This window comes from Grammomys surdaster, unplaced genomic scaffold (assembly GCF_004785775.1).
Source record: "Grammomys surdaster isolate TR1022 unplaced genomic scaffold, NIH_TR_1.0 373, whole genome shotgun sequence".
Taxonomy (NCBI): domain Eukaryota; kingdom Metazoa; phylum Chordata; class Mammalia; order Rodentia; family Muridae; genus Grammomys; species Grammomys surdaster.
The window spans coordinates 9,347,669-9,365,739 of NW_021604792.1; the positions used below are offsets into that span (position 1 = coordinate 9,347,669).

Sequence of the window (18,071 nt, forward strand, 5' to 3'; positions counted from 1 at the left end):
TAGATTAGGGTAGTATAATTATATCATAATGTGAACATAATATAATTAAATTAATGATAATGTAGTCACAATATAATATAGTTCACTACTAACACATACAGTGATACCTACAACATTCATAATAAAGGCCCCCAAAATATAAACCACAACATGACACCTTTGATTCAGGGACCCAGATTTTTCATATTTTATAGATAATTAAATAAAAATTAAGAAAAAATAAAGCATGAGAAAGAAGATATTTTGTCAAATCATCCATGCCCACAGAAGGTACAGTGTGACACAATTCCTACCCCTGAAGCAGAGCCAGCAGGGCACAGGCCTCCATGAGTGTTAATGGCTGCTAGGCCTAAGTCTTGCATATATATAATCAGAAAGATATTAAGGAAGGAGATAAAGTGATAGAGGAATTTTAATCTCAGTACAAGATCCTATCATATCCAACTAAACTTATTGTTTGTACTTACAAATCGTTAGATTTCCAAATTTAAGGTCAGCCTGGGACAAAGCAAGTTTCTGTCAAGGCACAATAGGAGTGGTGATCTGAGAGTGGAATTCTGTAGATGCCTGAGGCCATGGGTCAAATGGGTTCTCTTGAAGGGGGAGCTGGGAACAAAAGTGGGACAGAGAGCAAGAAGAAATGAAGCCAATACAAGTTCTCTGATCAAGGCTCGAAGTTTAATGTTCAGCTTTCAAATAAAAAGGAGAAGCCCCACCCCCACAACCAGAACCCCTTCTTCCTTCAGCCAGCATTGGTGAGGGGAATCCATTCTAAATCACAGCCAGAGGTGTCTCAAGGCAAGCTCAGCGGGCAGTCTATTATTCTCAGCTCCTATAGACAACTGTGGGTCACCAAGGTGGATTACACCTCCTGAGTCCTATGTCTTTGTCCTTGTCCTTGTCATAAACAAGATCCTTCAGGCCTCCTTAAGTCTGGGGAAAGGGCACAGAATCCCACCCAGTTCGCTTATTGCTTATGCTTACAAAAGATCTTTGATTCATTTGCTTTGTTTGAAAAAAAAATTTACTTGGTGTCTTTTTCTAAGAATCAAAAAACAATAATAATAAAATGCTGATTCGTGGGCTAGGCAAAAGGGAACTTTGGTAAATGATTGAATTGATCTGTAAATAAAAGACTGAGATTTGGTCTTCCTGAGATGAGCTGTGTAGAGAGCTATTGCAGTTATTTGGGGAATTTGTCTGATGGTCTTTCTGACTTTGTTCAGAAAACCCAAGAAATTTTACTATTAGATATTCTGACTTTGGTTGAAAAACACAAGAAATTTTTCTAGCAAGTTTTCTGAATTTGGTTGGAAAACCCAAGAGTTAACTCAAGCAGAGAACTATCTTGACAAGAGAGTTACCTTAAGCACAGACCAGTCTCAAGTAGAGTGCTATCTAGAAGTCTAGCTCAAGGAGACTACAGAGTTGTAAGCTTGCACCCCTTCATTGACTTTCAGTCATTTTTTTCCAGTGGTACTAAACACCACTTCCTCAGGACTCCCTCTCCAAGATGAAGCTGTTTTTTTTTTCTAATATCAGTATCCTGCATTGTTATATAATATAAACCTTAGAAACCATAGATGCCATAAAAATTCCCAATACCAAATATGAAATACATTTTTATGAGCCCAGAGAACCCTCCCATGACCCACAGACAGTATTGACTTTTGCTATTCCTTTTGGTTGCCCACTTGAACTAGAAGATAAAACCTTGTTGCTGAAAATACCACGCAGATTAGTTGTAAGATTAGCTAAGTCAATATATAGTTGAACTAGAAGCTGCTCATTGTTAGTAGGTTTAAGGACAATGGAGGGTGCCATCCAGGTTTCTGGGGAGATGAGGAAGCAACATTTTTAGCTATGAACCTTATGAACTACAGTGCCAATGCTCTAAGCAAGATATGCACACTGGCAATAATATTTCAAGACATATTGCATTCACTCTTTGGTCAATACTACATTGGATGGCTGATGTAGATTCAGGAATTCAAAAAACAGGTTTTCTTTGCATAGCTCTCTGAAGTGAATAACTCATGTGGCCTAGTTTGCTGAGGCTATAGTTGCTGCTTTTCTTTTACCTGTCCTATGCTTACTCTTCAGTTACCAAGAGAATCAGTTGTACCTTAGATTATACCCTAGCTTCCACCTTAACCAGAAAGCACTTTTCTATATCTACTTTGCTGTTTTGTGTGGGTTGTAGAGCAGGCACTGCTGGGAAATGAGGAGCAAAGAATCAAATCTGAACATCATTCAATCTAGGAAAGGACGAGGTAGTGAATGAGAAATATCTTTGCATTTTGTGGAGTTGATTCATTTAAATGTCTGTTTCACATGAGAGCAGAGTTGTCTTCCTGCTTTCACAGGTTTAGATAACAATGTTCAAGGTGACTAAGTGCCTCCATATAATACCTTATAATATAAACACAAAACCACTGTTAAATTATTTCTTGACCCCTAACATAACTTTTACCATGAGGTAGATGCATAATACAAGTTGAATATTGAATTATTAAAGTGAAAACAAAGCAATGTTGATTCAACAAATTCTTATTGGTGGGTGTGGATGTGTTTGTGATAGGATGGATACATGTATACATACATACATACATACATACATACATACATATATACATGTTCATGTGCACAGAACATATGGGAAATAATGTGAAATATTAGTTAATGTGAACAGAGGAAGAAAATTGAGTAACATGCATATATTACAGTTACATACCTAATTTCTAAGCATTCAAAGGCATCTGTGCACAGAAACTTCAGTTCGTCATGTTCAAGGTTGGAGCAGGGCATCATCTAGGCAAGCATGGTACAGGCAGAGCTGAGAGTTCTACATCTTCATCTTAAGGCTGGTAGTGGAAGACCAACTTCTAGGTAGATAGGGTGAGGGTCTTAAATGTTGAAAAGGCTACTCTAACTTTTCCTGCTGTTCACTCCTGTGTCCTGATTCTGGGAAGTAGTAAACTGAGAAAGGCCTGGCATTCTGTGCTGCAGTGGGTAGGACAAGAGACCTTTGTGTCCTTAGTCCTCATCAAAGATAAGTCAACATATTCTATAGGAAAATCAGTTTACAAGAGAAGATTAGATTATCTATATAGTTCTTTAATACTAAATTTTGACCAAAGTCTGTTTCAGAAAATCACTTTCAAACCTTGGTTCACTGTAGTATATGTCAAGTTTATGTCTTAATATAATTTTATTCAGGAGAATATTAACAAATCATTTTTAAATGTGAGAAATATTTATAGTAAATAAAATATAATATGAATTTGGTAATGTTTTTAATTTTACATCTTTTAAAATTAGTCTATAATGTTATATATACAATTTGCAATGTGCATGTGAGTCATGGTATTTACAAGGGCACTTCTATCAACTGTTCCCACTATCCTGTATTGAGGCATGGTGTTTGCCCTACCCCTCTCAGTTACTCAAGAGTAGACCATTCATCAAAGATGTTATATTCAAGACTGAAACATCTATTTCCATAGCGTCGAACTCCAAAATATTCTCATGTATCTTTAAGCTTGAATCAATAAATTTGTTAAAAAAAATACAAGCCAAATCATGAACCCAAGCACTTGGACAATATGTGGAAAATCATGACTGCCTCTAATGCAGTCCAGAGACTGACATGCAAACAGACACACACACGCACACACACACACACACACACACACACAAACCCAGTTAAAATGAAATGATTTTCACTTTTCTTATGTAATTGCTGCCAATTTTTTTGTTAAAATTTGAGTAGATTTTGTTTGTGCTTTATTGAAACTTTGAAATATAACGTAAAATTTGGTAAGGTTGACTACATAGATTTCTATGGGTTTATATAGCATTAGTTGTGGAAATGTCAAGTGTATCATACAAACCTTATAATTAAATCTGCTTCAAACATATGAGAACTGAAGACTTTATTTTTAAACTTGCTTTGATTAGTAGGTTTTGGACTGATTTTTAATTTTTGATCATGCATTGGAAACTTTATTGGCTATCACGAAACGAACAAACAAAAACCAAAAAAACAAACAACAACAACGAAAAAAGAACAGTCTAGAGGTTTGTTCTTGCTTATAGGTATTATAATAAGGGGCTATAGTCCACAACAATGGTGAGACAGGTATTATAGACTGAAGGAATTGCACACTGAATCCACAAATGGAAGTAGACAGAGTTGAGTTCTTGGTATTAGCTCAATTTAACCATTTGATTAAGTCTGGCAATCAGTCCAAACAGTGATGCCACCTATCTGTAGAGTGGGTCTTCCCAAATAGTCATTATCTAGAGTATCTTCCACAAATTGTGATTCAAGGTTTGTCTCGAGTGTGATCCTAGAAACTTTCAAGATGATGATTATTATGGTGAATACAAACTGTTATAGTTGGAATGCAAGGAAATCATGTACTGAAGGCCCAGGTTTCAAAAATCTGTCCAGAGGCTGTCTTTGCTATCCTTACTGTCTTTACTAATTCCTTCCTATATCCCCAAACTAAGAAAACAATTCACATTAGTGAACAAATTTTAATTTTAGTTGTTAACCATAACATCATAATAAGCGGGCCATTTTCTTCACTTAAACTTGCCATTTGCTGTTGCAGGAAGTATTATTTCTTTGCCAGATGTCCTTACTGTTGCTTTACTGTCAAATGCCATATAGGAAAGGCTAAAGGCATACATATGAGTTTTCTGGAGATGGCCCATCATTTTGCAAGGCCTGAGATCCGTGATCTCTTACAATATAAGGCCCTTAGAGGCTTCATCTCAGGATTGCTTCTTGCTACTGCAATGGCTTTTCTGTCACTATTGAGTAGCCTAATGATTCCTAGGCAGCAACCTACCCTGTTGTGCAAATTCACTGCAGATCAAGACGAAGATGAATTTTCAAGAATCAATCCAGTTTAGATGAATTAATGAATTTATATAATTCTTGATTTGATTCAAATGTTAGGAAGAAAGTCTTACGAGATGGTTTTAGTTGTTTTATCAGAAAAATGTTATAAATAGTATCAATAATAGAATGTGCCAATTTCTCATAGAATAGTAAGTAAAGGCTGCATAATAAAGAATACAAGCAGCTTTCACAAACACACTTAAAAGAGAAATAACCTTGGAACAATTTGTTATCAAGAAAAAAAACATTAATTCTAGGTCATGTCCATGGATAAAGCCACATGTGTGTGTTATGATAAAGTGAGGCCATATGAAGCTGTTGCTTTGAACTTATAAGGAGCTTATAAAATGAAACACTGCTTTGAACTTAATATCAACATGCTTTTCTATCTCCCCTTTTGTCTAACATTTTATCTATAAGGCAATTTTCTAAAGAATTTTTGTCTAAGAATATATAAGAAAGCCAGAGAGAAGGAATAAAGTATGGAATTTGGGGCTCAGCTCAATCTACCCAATGTATATATGAATATGTATTTTTATCTATATGTATGTATATAAAAACATATGTAAGTATATGATTATATATGTAAGCATGCATGAACACTTATGGAGTTGATGAGACAGGTGGTCAGGCCTGACCAGAGTGTCTGTGTCCAGAGTATCTGTGTGTGTGTGTGTGTGTGTCTGTGTGTGTGTGCATGTGTGTCTGCAAATGATTTTCTTCTTTTCTCTTTTCTTTTCATTCTTGTTCATGAAGAGTTAATGAATTCTAATATTCTCACCTGGCCAGTGAGAGGTCACTAAGACAGAGAGAAAATAAACCAGTGATTATTAGCACAATACAGTAAGAGAAATGAAAACCTTATTTATTAGCACAGAACAGTAAGAGAGAATTACAAGTACAAGGATCTTCAGTCTTTGGCCTTCATTCAGTAATGTGTCCCACCTCAGTACCATTTATTCTAAAGGCCAGGCAGGCACCCAGCACTTTACTCTCTTCTTCTTTTTATGTATTTACTCCTTCCCCTGTCATAATTAGAGACTCTGTTTTTCACATTTCCCAATCAAATCATTAGTTCCTTGTTACTCTCCTCTCTATTGTGTGAACTCCTGGATCCTAGAAATGGCACTTTTTTACTTTCTGATTTTTTTTGCACTTATTTTAAGATATGTACATTTGAAAAATTGAAACTAGGAGCCTTAGATGAGAGAAAACATGTGACATGACATTTGTCTTTCTGAGTCTGAATTACTTCACTCAATATGATCTCTTCAAGTTCCGTCCATTTACTTTCAAAGTTGATTTCATTTTTCTTTACAGCTGAATAGTATTCCAATGAGTATGTACCATATTTCCCTTATTCATTCATCTGTTGAAGAACATTTTAGGTTGTTTGCATTTCCTAGATATTGTGACTAGAGCAGCTACAAATGCAATGGGGAGAGTGTATGTGGAGTAGACTGCCAAGTATGTTGGATATATGCGGAAGAGTGGTATTAATGGATTGTGGGTTATTATTATTATTATTATTATTATTATTATTATTATCATGCATATGTAGTGGTGCATGTGCCTATAGGTACCTGCAGAGGCCCGAGACATTGGATCCTCTGGAGCTTGAGTTACAGTTGGTTGTGATCCACTCTACCAGGATACTAGGAAGTAAACTTGGGTCCTCTTCAATACCACTATGTGCTCTGAAATGCTGGCCTATTTTCACAACCATAGACTTTTACAAAATACCATAAGTTTCTATGGTGCATTTTCATATAAAGTTCATCAAACCTTCTTTTATCCTCTTGTTTTTCGATCACTTTACTACATGTTTAAACTTGATTAGGCAAGTATTTTTCCTCTCTTCTTTCACGTTACCTATATTCTATTACACCGTCTCTTAACGCATTGCCCTTTCTCACAAAAACTGACTTCAGGTTTCTTGATTCCACACACACTCCTGATAACACACACACACACACAATGTACTTGAATCTGGAACATATAGGAGAGAGAACAGAGCATATAGCATTTGATTGATGGGGCTTGAGTGATCTCAATCAGTATAATTTTTACCAGTACCATCCACTTACCTGAACATTTCATGGTTTCACTTTTCTGAAGATAACTAATAATTCATATTGTATATGGATCATATTTTTAGTGTCCAGTGTCAAATGCACATTATTCCCTTTTCCAAAGAATTGTGAACAGAGTATCAATGAATGAGGATATTCAAGTGTTTCTGTAATAAGATATAGATCCCTTATATGTATGCCCAAATTTGTACATCTCTGTTATCATAGTTCTATTTCTATAATTTTTTAATAAAACAAATGCCCAGACTGACTTCAAAATGACTTTACCCAAGGTTCTCCTTTCCCCAAATCCAAACCAATATTTGATGTCATTTGCATTACTGACTATGGCCATGTTGACTAGGGTGAGAGTGAATCTTGAAGTAGTTTTGGTTTTTGAACTGACTACATCTGGAATCAACTAAAACTCAAGAAGATGGGCACAACTTAGTGGGATTTTCTATTTTTAATTATTAGATCATTTGAGGGATGAAGACCTTTACTAAATCTGGGTCATCAGAGGTTGGTGAACTGACCATAAAGATGGGCTACACTTTCTTGTGTCAGCCTACATAAAGGAACATAGAAAAGAAACCTTTTTCCTTTTATCTGCTTGTTCTCACTCTTGCTAGGAAGTTTAACAATCTCTGATGTTGAGGCAGTCATTCGTTTGCTGATATTAGAACTTATTTCTTCTGCATTCTCAAAAGACCAGCTGAGACATCAAACTGCATAACTATTGGAATTTTTGGATTATTAACACCATTTACTGATGGTTTTGGTTTCTACACATTAGCTAGGAGACAAGACTTGGCAGGATGTTTTCTTTTGTTCTTTCCTGCTTTAGCGTTGGGCAGAAGCATTTAAAGGAATAGGAACAGAAGTAAAAACTTTTCATATCAGAGTTTACATGCAACATTTAACAATGGTGGAAGCATCAATAATGTGATGACTAAAATGTATATGACTAAGCAGTTCATATATATTTTATAACCTTAAGGAATTATATTTTTAGTACTATTTGACAATAATTATCTTGTTATTACTTAATATGAATTATAATTGCTTTAAAATAACTTTTGTACAACACTAACCAATGTTGTTATTTTATTCAATCCCTCAGTGAAACATTATTTGTAAGAAAAGATTAATTTTAATTATGGCTTCATTTAATTTAGACCACCATTTCTAGGAATTCATGGCATAATGACTGAGTTTATGTTGGTAGGTGTACATCATGAAATCTATTCATGGCATAGCTGACCAGAGATCAGAGGACAAGTAAAGAACAAGGCATGGGTTTAATCCTTCAAAGTCTATTTATTACTGATAACCCAGTTCTACTATATAGCATTCCCTTTACCTAAAGGTGACAGACCTTTTCTAAGTGTATTCTGTCATTACATCAAAATGCAAGCAAGCGGAGACACCCATATGTATGATGTAGCTAAGTAGCCATTGATTACCTTGAGACATTCACATATAATAAATACCAGTTTAAAGTTTATTGTCTGGACTGAAATAGAAAGAATTCAAAGCTCAATTTAGGTTCAATAGTTGCCAGGGTACTTATATTTGATCTCTATATGTGATTTCCATTTAGTGCTCTCTGAGTACTTAGACTATTTTACCTTTCAAGCTGTATTCAAGGAACAAATGTTCCAGTTAGCAGTAAAATAATCACATAACACTTTATGATTTAGCTTTAAGGTTTCTTGTTTTAGTTAAATCAAATATTATGCTAGTCCCAAGAAGAGAAGATATATATTCCAAGTATCCAGAGAAGAAAGAATAAATAAAATAGTCACAAATGTAAAAGATTGGAATTTTTGGCCTGGTTTGTGTATGAAATGTTTCTTGCAGGCTCATGTATTTGAACATGTTGTTTCTAGATTGTAGCACTGTTTGATAAAGTTATGGACCTTTTTAATTATAGAGTCTTACTAAACTAGTTATTTCCTAATAGTTTGTAGCCCAGACCTACTTTTTAATCTGCCTGCCTGTTTGCTTCCAGTATGTGGATAAAATGATATTAGACTGTTGCTCCCTGACTGTTAGGCCAGCATTTTCTTGTAATGCCAGTCTTTTTACTCCATGATGGCTTGTATCCTTTCAGGACTAGAAACCAAAACAAACCCTTTCTTTCCTAGTTTGAGTTTTGGTAACGTAAGTATTTATGGAAACATGAAAACAACTAAAAGGTGTGTTAAAACATAAAATAGTCATCTTTTATTTTCTTAAGCTTATTGTTACTAAATAATGTGAATTCATAAGATTCATAACAAGGATAAACCCTAATTACAAAATCAAGTGATATGAAACATTTTCTGGATTTTTGCTCAGGTCTCATAGCAGAATGAATGATGAATGTAGCAGATGCAAAATACATGTCAAAATGAATAAATATCATGCAAAGGATAACATTAGAAAATGTATCACTATTTACATTTTAGCAAATAGATATTCAAATTCCAGTGCAGGTTTGAAATTTAAAATATAAACATAAAATGCAGCAGAGAACAAAATAACATCCTTGACAGTTGTTGGTTTACTCAAGAAAAATGAGTGCAAACTTTACAATTTAATTGGGAACTCAATTAGGAGAATATGTTTAGGGTTTTCCAGAGCCATTCATTGCCCATCTGACATTTGGATTCACACATCTACACCAATGTATCTGGAATCCATTTGTCCATGATGAACTAAGATTGAGACTGCCTATTAAAAGACATGTCAAGCCTACAGGAGATTTTGGTTGTTACCTTATCTGTTGTAGAATTCATAATGAGAACTTTGGGAAATGGATTTATTGTACTGATAAACAGTATTTCTTGGTTCAAGACTCTGAAAATCTCTGTAATTGATTTTATTCTCAGTTGACCATCTCTAGAATGTGTGTTCTGTGGACAACAATTGCAGGTGCCTCTTTCAGGAAATTCTGCAAGACGCTATTTTACTCTAAGAATTTACAAATGTGTTGACCTTCTCTGGACAGGATCCAACTATTTATGCACAGCTAGTACCATCTGCATCAGTGTCTTCTACTTGTTCAAGATAGTTAACTATTCAAATCCAATTTTCTTCTGGAATAAACAGAGAATTCATAAAGTGTTTCTGTCTATTGTTCTCGGCACACTCATCTATTTCTTTCTATTTCTCATTTTATGAAAATAATGGATAATAATTTTATCTATGAATGGACAGAATTGGAACAAAACATATCATTAACTTTTTTTGATACTCTAGATAATTTCTTATTCTATCATAGCCTCTACAATGTGATTTTCATTTCTTCTTTTGTAGTGTCTCTGACATCATTTCTTCTTTTAATCTTCTCTTTATGGAGCCACCTTAGGAAGATGAAACTACAGAGCATATGTACCAAGGACACAAGCACAGAAGTACACATAAGAGCTATGAAAACTATGATTTCATTCCTCTTGCTCTTCATCATATATTATATCAGCAACACTGTGCTTTTGTTGGCACACTCCATTCTTGACAATGTGGTTACACAAAATTTTTCTTATATCCTAGCATTTCTGTATTTATCTATTCACTTTTTTCATCTGGTTTTATGAAACAGCAAATTGAAATGAGCTTTTCAGTGTGTATTGGGAAAGCTGATGTGTCACAGTGGAGGTCATTCTTTGTTTCAGTAAGTGCACTCAATATAGCTGATGGTTTCCTAAAATAAGAAAAAGGGAAGAAGAAATAAAGAGGAGGAATATATTTATTTTTATATCATCTTTCCTGTCATTCTGTCCTCAACATGCTATTGAGAATTGTTGACTAAATCCAGTCATCTTTAGAACAAATAGAAAAGGATGCTTCAGTCCAAATTAGAAGGGGGAAACAAAATAATCCCAGGATGCAGAGGAAGGGAGGAATATGGATGAAGGGGAGAATAAAGGGAAATGGTTGCAGGATCAGATATGGGGGAGACAGGAGAGAAACCCAGAGGGCCAGGAGAGTTAATGGAAATATGCAGCTGCCAAGAGTAGGGAGTGAGGAGATGCTCTAGAAAATCCCAGAATCTATTGGAATAACTACATAAGAAATGTAAAATCTAGATGAACCATTTATATATTTGAATATGAAGGACATGGATGAAAAATGACCAATGTTCTATGGATTCATTAGAGCATAGAAATGAACTCACTGAAGACAGCTACTACAGAGAAATAAGAGAATGTTTCAAAAGAAGAAAAAAATCAGGAAAACCACTCTGGACACAGATTAATTGATCTTCACAATAATGATGATTCATCTTCACAAAATACAGTTGGCCACTCATTACTCATTGCCTAAACTGTGGAAACTAATTGTTTCATTCCAACACCTGGAAGAAAATACATTCTGAGATAAAGCAGAGCTAAAGTTAAAATACAAATCAGCAAATTTTAAAATATTTTATGATACTAACTATTAATTGTAGCAGTATGAATTTGAAGAATTATTTTTGCAGGCTATTTTAGATGATGTTCCAAAGAAATTATACAATTAGAGTAAACTCAGCATATCAATTTTCAATGTTGCAAAAAATATAGGTAAATTTCTTACATGGTAGTAGGATGAAAGATAAAGCTTACAATGACAGCATTGAAGTCCTAACATAAATAGGAAATTTGCAAAATAACTGAGAAACAATATCACGAGTACAGGTCATGAGAGTCCAGTACACAGAAACAGTTACTTTAAAACAGGTTTTTGTTGATGATAGATTCTTTGCTTTGTTTTGCTTCTGTTGTTTTGTTTCATAAATCTTGGATAATTATAAGTAGGTTGTAGTAAAATCATGATTTGAAAGATAAATTATACATCTAACACACTTGATACTTTGATAGACAATTACTAGTTGGTTACCTGAAATTTAGGTAGAACTGAGCACAATGAATTTTAGCTGCAAGTTTTTGATATATAAAATGATTGGTTTCCTAAAGTGATAAATGCTAGAAAGAAGACATCCAGTATAATGTATTAAGAAGTACACATGATAGCCTTCTGCATATAAAAGTACATGGCCTAAATTGCCAATAGCATCACATTTGAAAAACTGAGCTTCAGGAAGAGAGAATAAAAAGTGGACAGTCAACCAGAGTTGGCACAATACAAAAAATAAAATAAGAGGTTGTAACCATAACTTCTTTATATAACTTTGTCTTGTCCAACTCTCCTATTCCTGGATGTGCTTAACTTTACCCTCACCCTTGTTCACAAGCATCTCTAATGTTGATATCTGTTAACTAAATAAGCTTTTGTGATAGTTTCAGTTCTAATACTCACAATAAACAATTTGACTTCTGCAAGGCATGATGTTATTTTCAGGAAAATAGAGTTTGAGAATATCTCATTAGTTAAACAAGCTAGTTTCAGAAATATATATATTTTTCCATACATAATAAGTATTTGAAATATATTGATTAACTCAAATTAGTTTAGTAAAGGAAGAAGTGAACAAAGAGAGGGATAGGCAGGCAGGAATTAGAAGAGTATAGTGTATGATGCACATTATCAGAATATAACACACATGCTTAATAATGTCATAATGAAAGTAATCATTTTTTATAGATTGAATAGATTATAACAAGGAGGAGAAAATTCCATTGATCAGGACAATTACAGGTCATCCAGAATGTCGTCTATTCATGCAGAATCTGGATGTTAAGAAGTTTTAAGGAGCAACCCATTCACCTTTTACTATCCTCTAGGTAGAAAGGAAATATATTCTACTAACACATAAAATACAAAAGATATGTATTTTAGGCTCCTACCAAGAGTAAAAGTGAAAGTTCATATGTCATATATATATAAATACTTAGGTTTAATTATATAAAGTTAACTAACTTTTAAGTTGAAGTATACAGCATCCCAGTCTGCACAGTACACTACCATACCAACATTTGAGTTATAATTACAATGTGAAGAATGTCAAAGGTAATACAATAATATTTTGTGTATATATCCAAATAATTTTTAAATCATACAGAAAATTTTGGTGATCTATAACTACAGATATATTACCATATGAATTATACTATCGGGAAATAATAAAATGCTTTTTCCCTTCAAAGTGATGATATGTTACATTTTAATAAATATTTAAATAAAAAAAGTAGTATTTTATTCTTGAATTCATTTATTGGATATCAACATTTTTAGAACTCTAGTGATTACATTTCTCTATTTTGATTGTAAAAGATGTATGATATAATAAAAATGGATGATACCCAGAATGTAGATTTTCTCTTATCTTGTAGAATGTCATTTTACTCTCATTTTTTTCAAATTTATCACTAATTTTATTCAATATTATTACAATTTTCTTTCATGGGATGGAAAATAACTCAAATATGTTGTCTGTTTTCCGACTCATAGGTTACAATATACCAAATGTATTTTGATTTCTTAATTTGTCAGCTACCAGTGATACATTTTCCTGTTTACCATCAAAAATTTAAGCCAAAGTTCTTTTTTAAGTTATTTGTTTTAGCAATATCCCATTTCATGTTATTAACACCATACTTCTCAGGATTGTAAACTCTAGGCTATGAAACCTAACAAGAACACATATTTCAATGATGTCATATAGAAGTGTGCAGTTTCTGCTTGGTGTCATTTCTGTTTTGGTGCTCTGGTCATCACAGTGATCTGGGATGACAGATATTCTTTTTGAATCTTAGAACAACAAATTGAGACCCACTCAGTGTTTTGCAGTTACTCAGAAGCAACGTGCCTTCACAGACTATGGTAGAGAATGTAATGTTCAAATGGCATTGTATAGTCTCAAGGAGATAAAAGGATTCTAGTAACAATAATTATTTTTATACTGTTGGAATATGTAGGATATTAATGTGCTATTCCTCTTCCATTTTTATTACTCTCATTTTATTCATAGTACCACTGATAAAAATCAGATGCTCTGAGGTAGAAAACACAGAGAAAGAAAAAGTAGCCTTATTTGAGGTTGACAAATGTTGTTCTACTTCTTGACCTTCTCTGAAGTATTTCAGTCTCTGTGTGTAAAAAAATAGCTTGGCCTTTGCAAAGAAATCACAAAAAAAAAAGTTCTATGAGACTATTTTTAGGTAAGTTAACAAACCTGAAAAATTCTCATTTATTTTATGTCAATTATTACATATTAAGCAGGCATAGACTGAAAATCAGCTATATGCAAGCCATTCAAGCTGAGTAAATAACAAATACTGAATCTTCTTTGACTAGACATGGGAAATACCCTGCTTAGTGTCTCTTCTCTCACCATGGTGACAAAGTTTATAATTTGGTCTATAAGCAAAGGATTCAGTAACTACTATGTCAAGTAAAGAAAGCTTTCCTTTGTGAATAAAATTTTTGTTCCCTTGGCAATGTCCAGAATTGCTCTGATCAGAGAAATGCTGATAACTTGGTTTAAAGGTTGGCATCATTCATTTTCATTTATGGTTGAAAAAGAATTAATAATTTTAACAATGTTTTGGTAATTTCTTTTATTACTTTTATTTTTCCAGTCCAGTCATTTCCCCCCTCCAGATCTGCCCTCCCACAGTTCCTCATCCCATTCCTCCTTCCTCCTGTCTCCAAGAGGGTGATCCCACCCCAAGCCATGATAGCCAGGCCTCCTCATTCCCTGGGGTCTCAAGTCTCTAGAGGGTTAGGCACTACTTCTCCCACTGAGGTAAGAACCAGCGAGTGTTCTGTCATATGTGTATCAGAGGCCTTTGATCAGTTAGCATATGCTGCTTGGTTGGGGGCTCAGTGTCTGAGAGATCTCAGGATTCCAGGTTAATTGATACTACTGGTCTTCCTATAGGGTCACCCTCTTACTCAGCTTCTTTCAGCCTTTCCTTAATTCAATAACAGGGGTCCCTGACTTCAGTCCATTGGTTGGGTGTACGTATCTGTATCTGTATCTCAGGCTTGTTGGGCATCACTGAGGACAGCTATGCTAGATTCCTGTCTGCAAGCACACCATAGCATCAGTAATAGTGTCAGGCCTTAGAACCTCCACTTGATATGGAACCCAAGTTGGGCTGGTCACTGGACTGCCTTTTCTTCAGTCTCTTCTTTGTTTTAGTCCCTGCAGCTCTTTTAGAAAGGAATAATTCTGGGTCAGAATTTGGAATGGTAACCCTATCTTTCTATTTGATCCATGTCTTTCTACTGAAGGTGGGCATTTTACCTAAGGTCCCTCTATTTGAGCACTGGGAGTCTCTCACCTCCTATGTTTCTGGTACTTTCTAAAGGGTCTACACACCTCCTACCCCTGCCCAGAGGTTGCATATTTCTATTCATTCTGCTGGCCCTCATGCCTTCTTTGTCCCACCCCATACCTGTTCATGTTCCCCCTTATTTCTCTCCCACCATTCTCCCACCCTCATCTCTCCCACTGCCTCCTATGACTGCTTTCTTCATCCTCCCAAGAGAGATTAAAGCATTCTCACTTGGGTTCTTCTGCTTGTTCATAGCTATTCTAATTGGTGTAAAGTGGAATCTCAGGGTCATTTTGATTTGCATTTCCCTAAGGACTAAGGACTTTGAACATTTCTGTAAGTGTTTCTCTGTCATTTAAAATTCCTCTGTTGTGAATTCTTGGTTTAACTGTATAGCTGATTTTTTGATCAGCTTTAAATGCAGTTAAGCAGAAAAGTACCATAGCCAAATATGATAATCAAAATTTTATTTATTTTTATTTCTTTGTGTATGAGTGCTTGCCTAAATATATTTTGTCTACCACATGTTTCCAGTGCATGTAATGCCTGTTGAGGCTGAGAAAGAACATTGGTTGCTCTGGGATTTATGTTACAGATGATAGTAGGTTTCCATTTGGATGCTAGTAACTGAAATTTGTTCTTTATCAAGAGCATCAAGTGATCTTATTCTCTGTGCCATCTTATCAATCCTGTTATCTAACCCTAACTTAAAACTACTCTTTTGAAGACAATAGTTCACAGTGTTGTGTTGTTCCATTAGCTATTGATAGTATGCTTACATTTGTCATTTTCAAGTACGTTCAGAAAGAAAGGTATATATTGTGGTAAATATACAAAATATGAAAGGATGCTATTCCTAGGTATCTAAGCATCCATGTATATTAAAAGGCAGTAAAGGAGAAGCCTGGGGCTTTGGACATGAGCTTCTTTCAAATCAAATGTTGAAAAATTTGGACTACAATTACATATAAATCTGAGGATACACAGAATGTCACAGAGCACTCTGTGTGTTCTGCAATTTATTAGTAATGATGTTGATAAACACAAGATTTATCATTTAGATAAAGTTTAGATGAACCATATTGTTATTATCTTTGTTCTCTAGAACATAAGCTGATATAATAAAATTTTCTTTAGCAGAGACAATGAAAAATGATAAAACAGTGAAAGAGAATATGTCTTTATTTGCATGTTAGCAAATGACAGCTGGATGCACTTTCTGCAATACTGTTCAGCTTATAGAAGGATTTATTTATTTTAGTCTTGACAAAGATCAGAAAAAAAAGGATTTTGCAAAAATATGCAGAGTCTTTATCCTAATTTTAATATGCTTATTTACATTAGGTCTCTCACTACAAAAGAAGCAAGACTTGAATGAAAGCTTATCTGAGTTTTTGAGACTGTATGGACATTTCAGCTTTGCAAATGATGAGCAGTGAATCTTCTTTTTCTGAAAATGGGAAGCAATCTGTATGGTATCTTAACTATTGTCATGATTGCAGAGTTTATATTTGGAAATGTGAGCAATGGATTCATATTGCTGACAAACTGCATTGACTGGGCCAGGAAAAGAACTCTTTCTTTCATTTGTTGGATCCTGCTTTTCTTGGCCATTTCAAGAATGGTTTCGATATGGGAAATGTTACTAGCATGGCTAAAATATATGAAGAATTCATTTTCATTTCTTGCTGGAACAGAATTAAGAGTTATGATGTTCATCTGGGTAGTTTCTAATCACTTCAGTCTTTGGCTTGCCACTATTCTCAGCATCTTTTATTTGCTCAAAATAGCCACTTTCTCCAGACCTGTTTTTCTCTATCTGAAGTGGAGAGTAAAGAAAGTGATTCTGACGATCCTTCTGGGAAGTTTGATCTTCTTGATGTTCAATATATTACTAGTAAACAGACATATAGAAGACTGGATGTATCAATATGAGAGAAATTTAACCTGGAATTCTAGAGTGAGTAAATTTGGGGCTTTTTCAAATCTGGTCTTATTGGAGATGATTGTCTTCTCTGTAACACCGTTCACAATGGCCCTGGTTTCCTTCATCCTCTTAATCTTCTCCTTGTGGAAACATCTTCAGAAGATGCATCTCAATTCCAGAGGGGAAAAAGACCCCAGCACTAAAGCCCATGTGAATGCCTTGAGAATTATGGTCTCCTTCCTCATACTCTATGCCACTTACTTCTTATCATTTTTTATATCATTGATTCCCATGGCCCATAAAAAAGGACTAGATCTTATGTTTAGCCTAATTGTTGGGCTTTTCTACCCTGCAAGCCACTCATTTATCTTGATTTTGGGACATTCTAATTTAAGACAAGCCAGTCTTTTTGTGGTAATGTATTTGAGGTGTGGGCAAAAGCATTAGAAATTCACTATTCCATAAGCCAGTCAAACTACATGCTATTAGGTATATGACACTACTCAGTGCTAGAGCCCTAGGCAAGCATTAACATTAAAAAATATATCATTTCTAGAATTTTCTATATGTGATAAATCATTTACAAATTTAGAATAATGCTAAATCAGTGTGATATTGTATACAATTGTAAGAATACAATTTTATTAATGTAGTTTAGGTATGATAACATATGCCTGTTAACTAAAAAGGAAATAGGCTGCCACATTCTTATTTGGATCTAGGCTGAGGTGCTTAGAGAGACCCAGGTAACAGCTGTGCAATGAAGATTTTAATTTTCACCCTATTATGAGTTATCTGAAATCTATGTGATTAAAATGATAAGCAAGATTTTCACACACTGAACAATTTCTCGGGCTTTGTTATATTGTTTTGGAACTAAATTAGAAAATTTAAATAAACTGAATAGCAACCAAATTACAAGAGGTAAACTCATGGAGTGACTATAAATT

General features: G+C 34.4%; 1 protein-coding gene and 1 pseudogene across 1 annotated transcript; both read left to right on the top strand.

Annotated features, from left to right (window-relative positions):
* Positions 1 to 9,714: 9,714 nt before the first annotated feature.
* LOC114632410 lies at positions 9,715 to 10,646 on the top strand (annotated as a pseudogene).
* Positions 10,647 to 16,650: 6,004 nt separating this feature from the next.
* On the top strand, positions 16,651 to 17,568 carry LOC114632323 (taste receptor type 2 member 13-like). Its single transcript, XM_028780859.1, has one exon. The coding sequence runs from the start codon at positions 16,651 to 16,653 to the stop codon at positions 17,566 to 17,568; it is 918 nt and encodes a 305-aa protein (XP_028636692.1).
* The last annotated feature ends 503 nt before the right edge of the window (positions 17,569 to 18,071 follow it).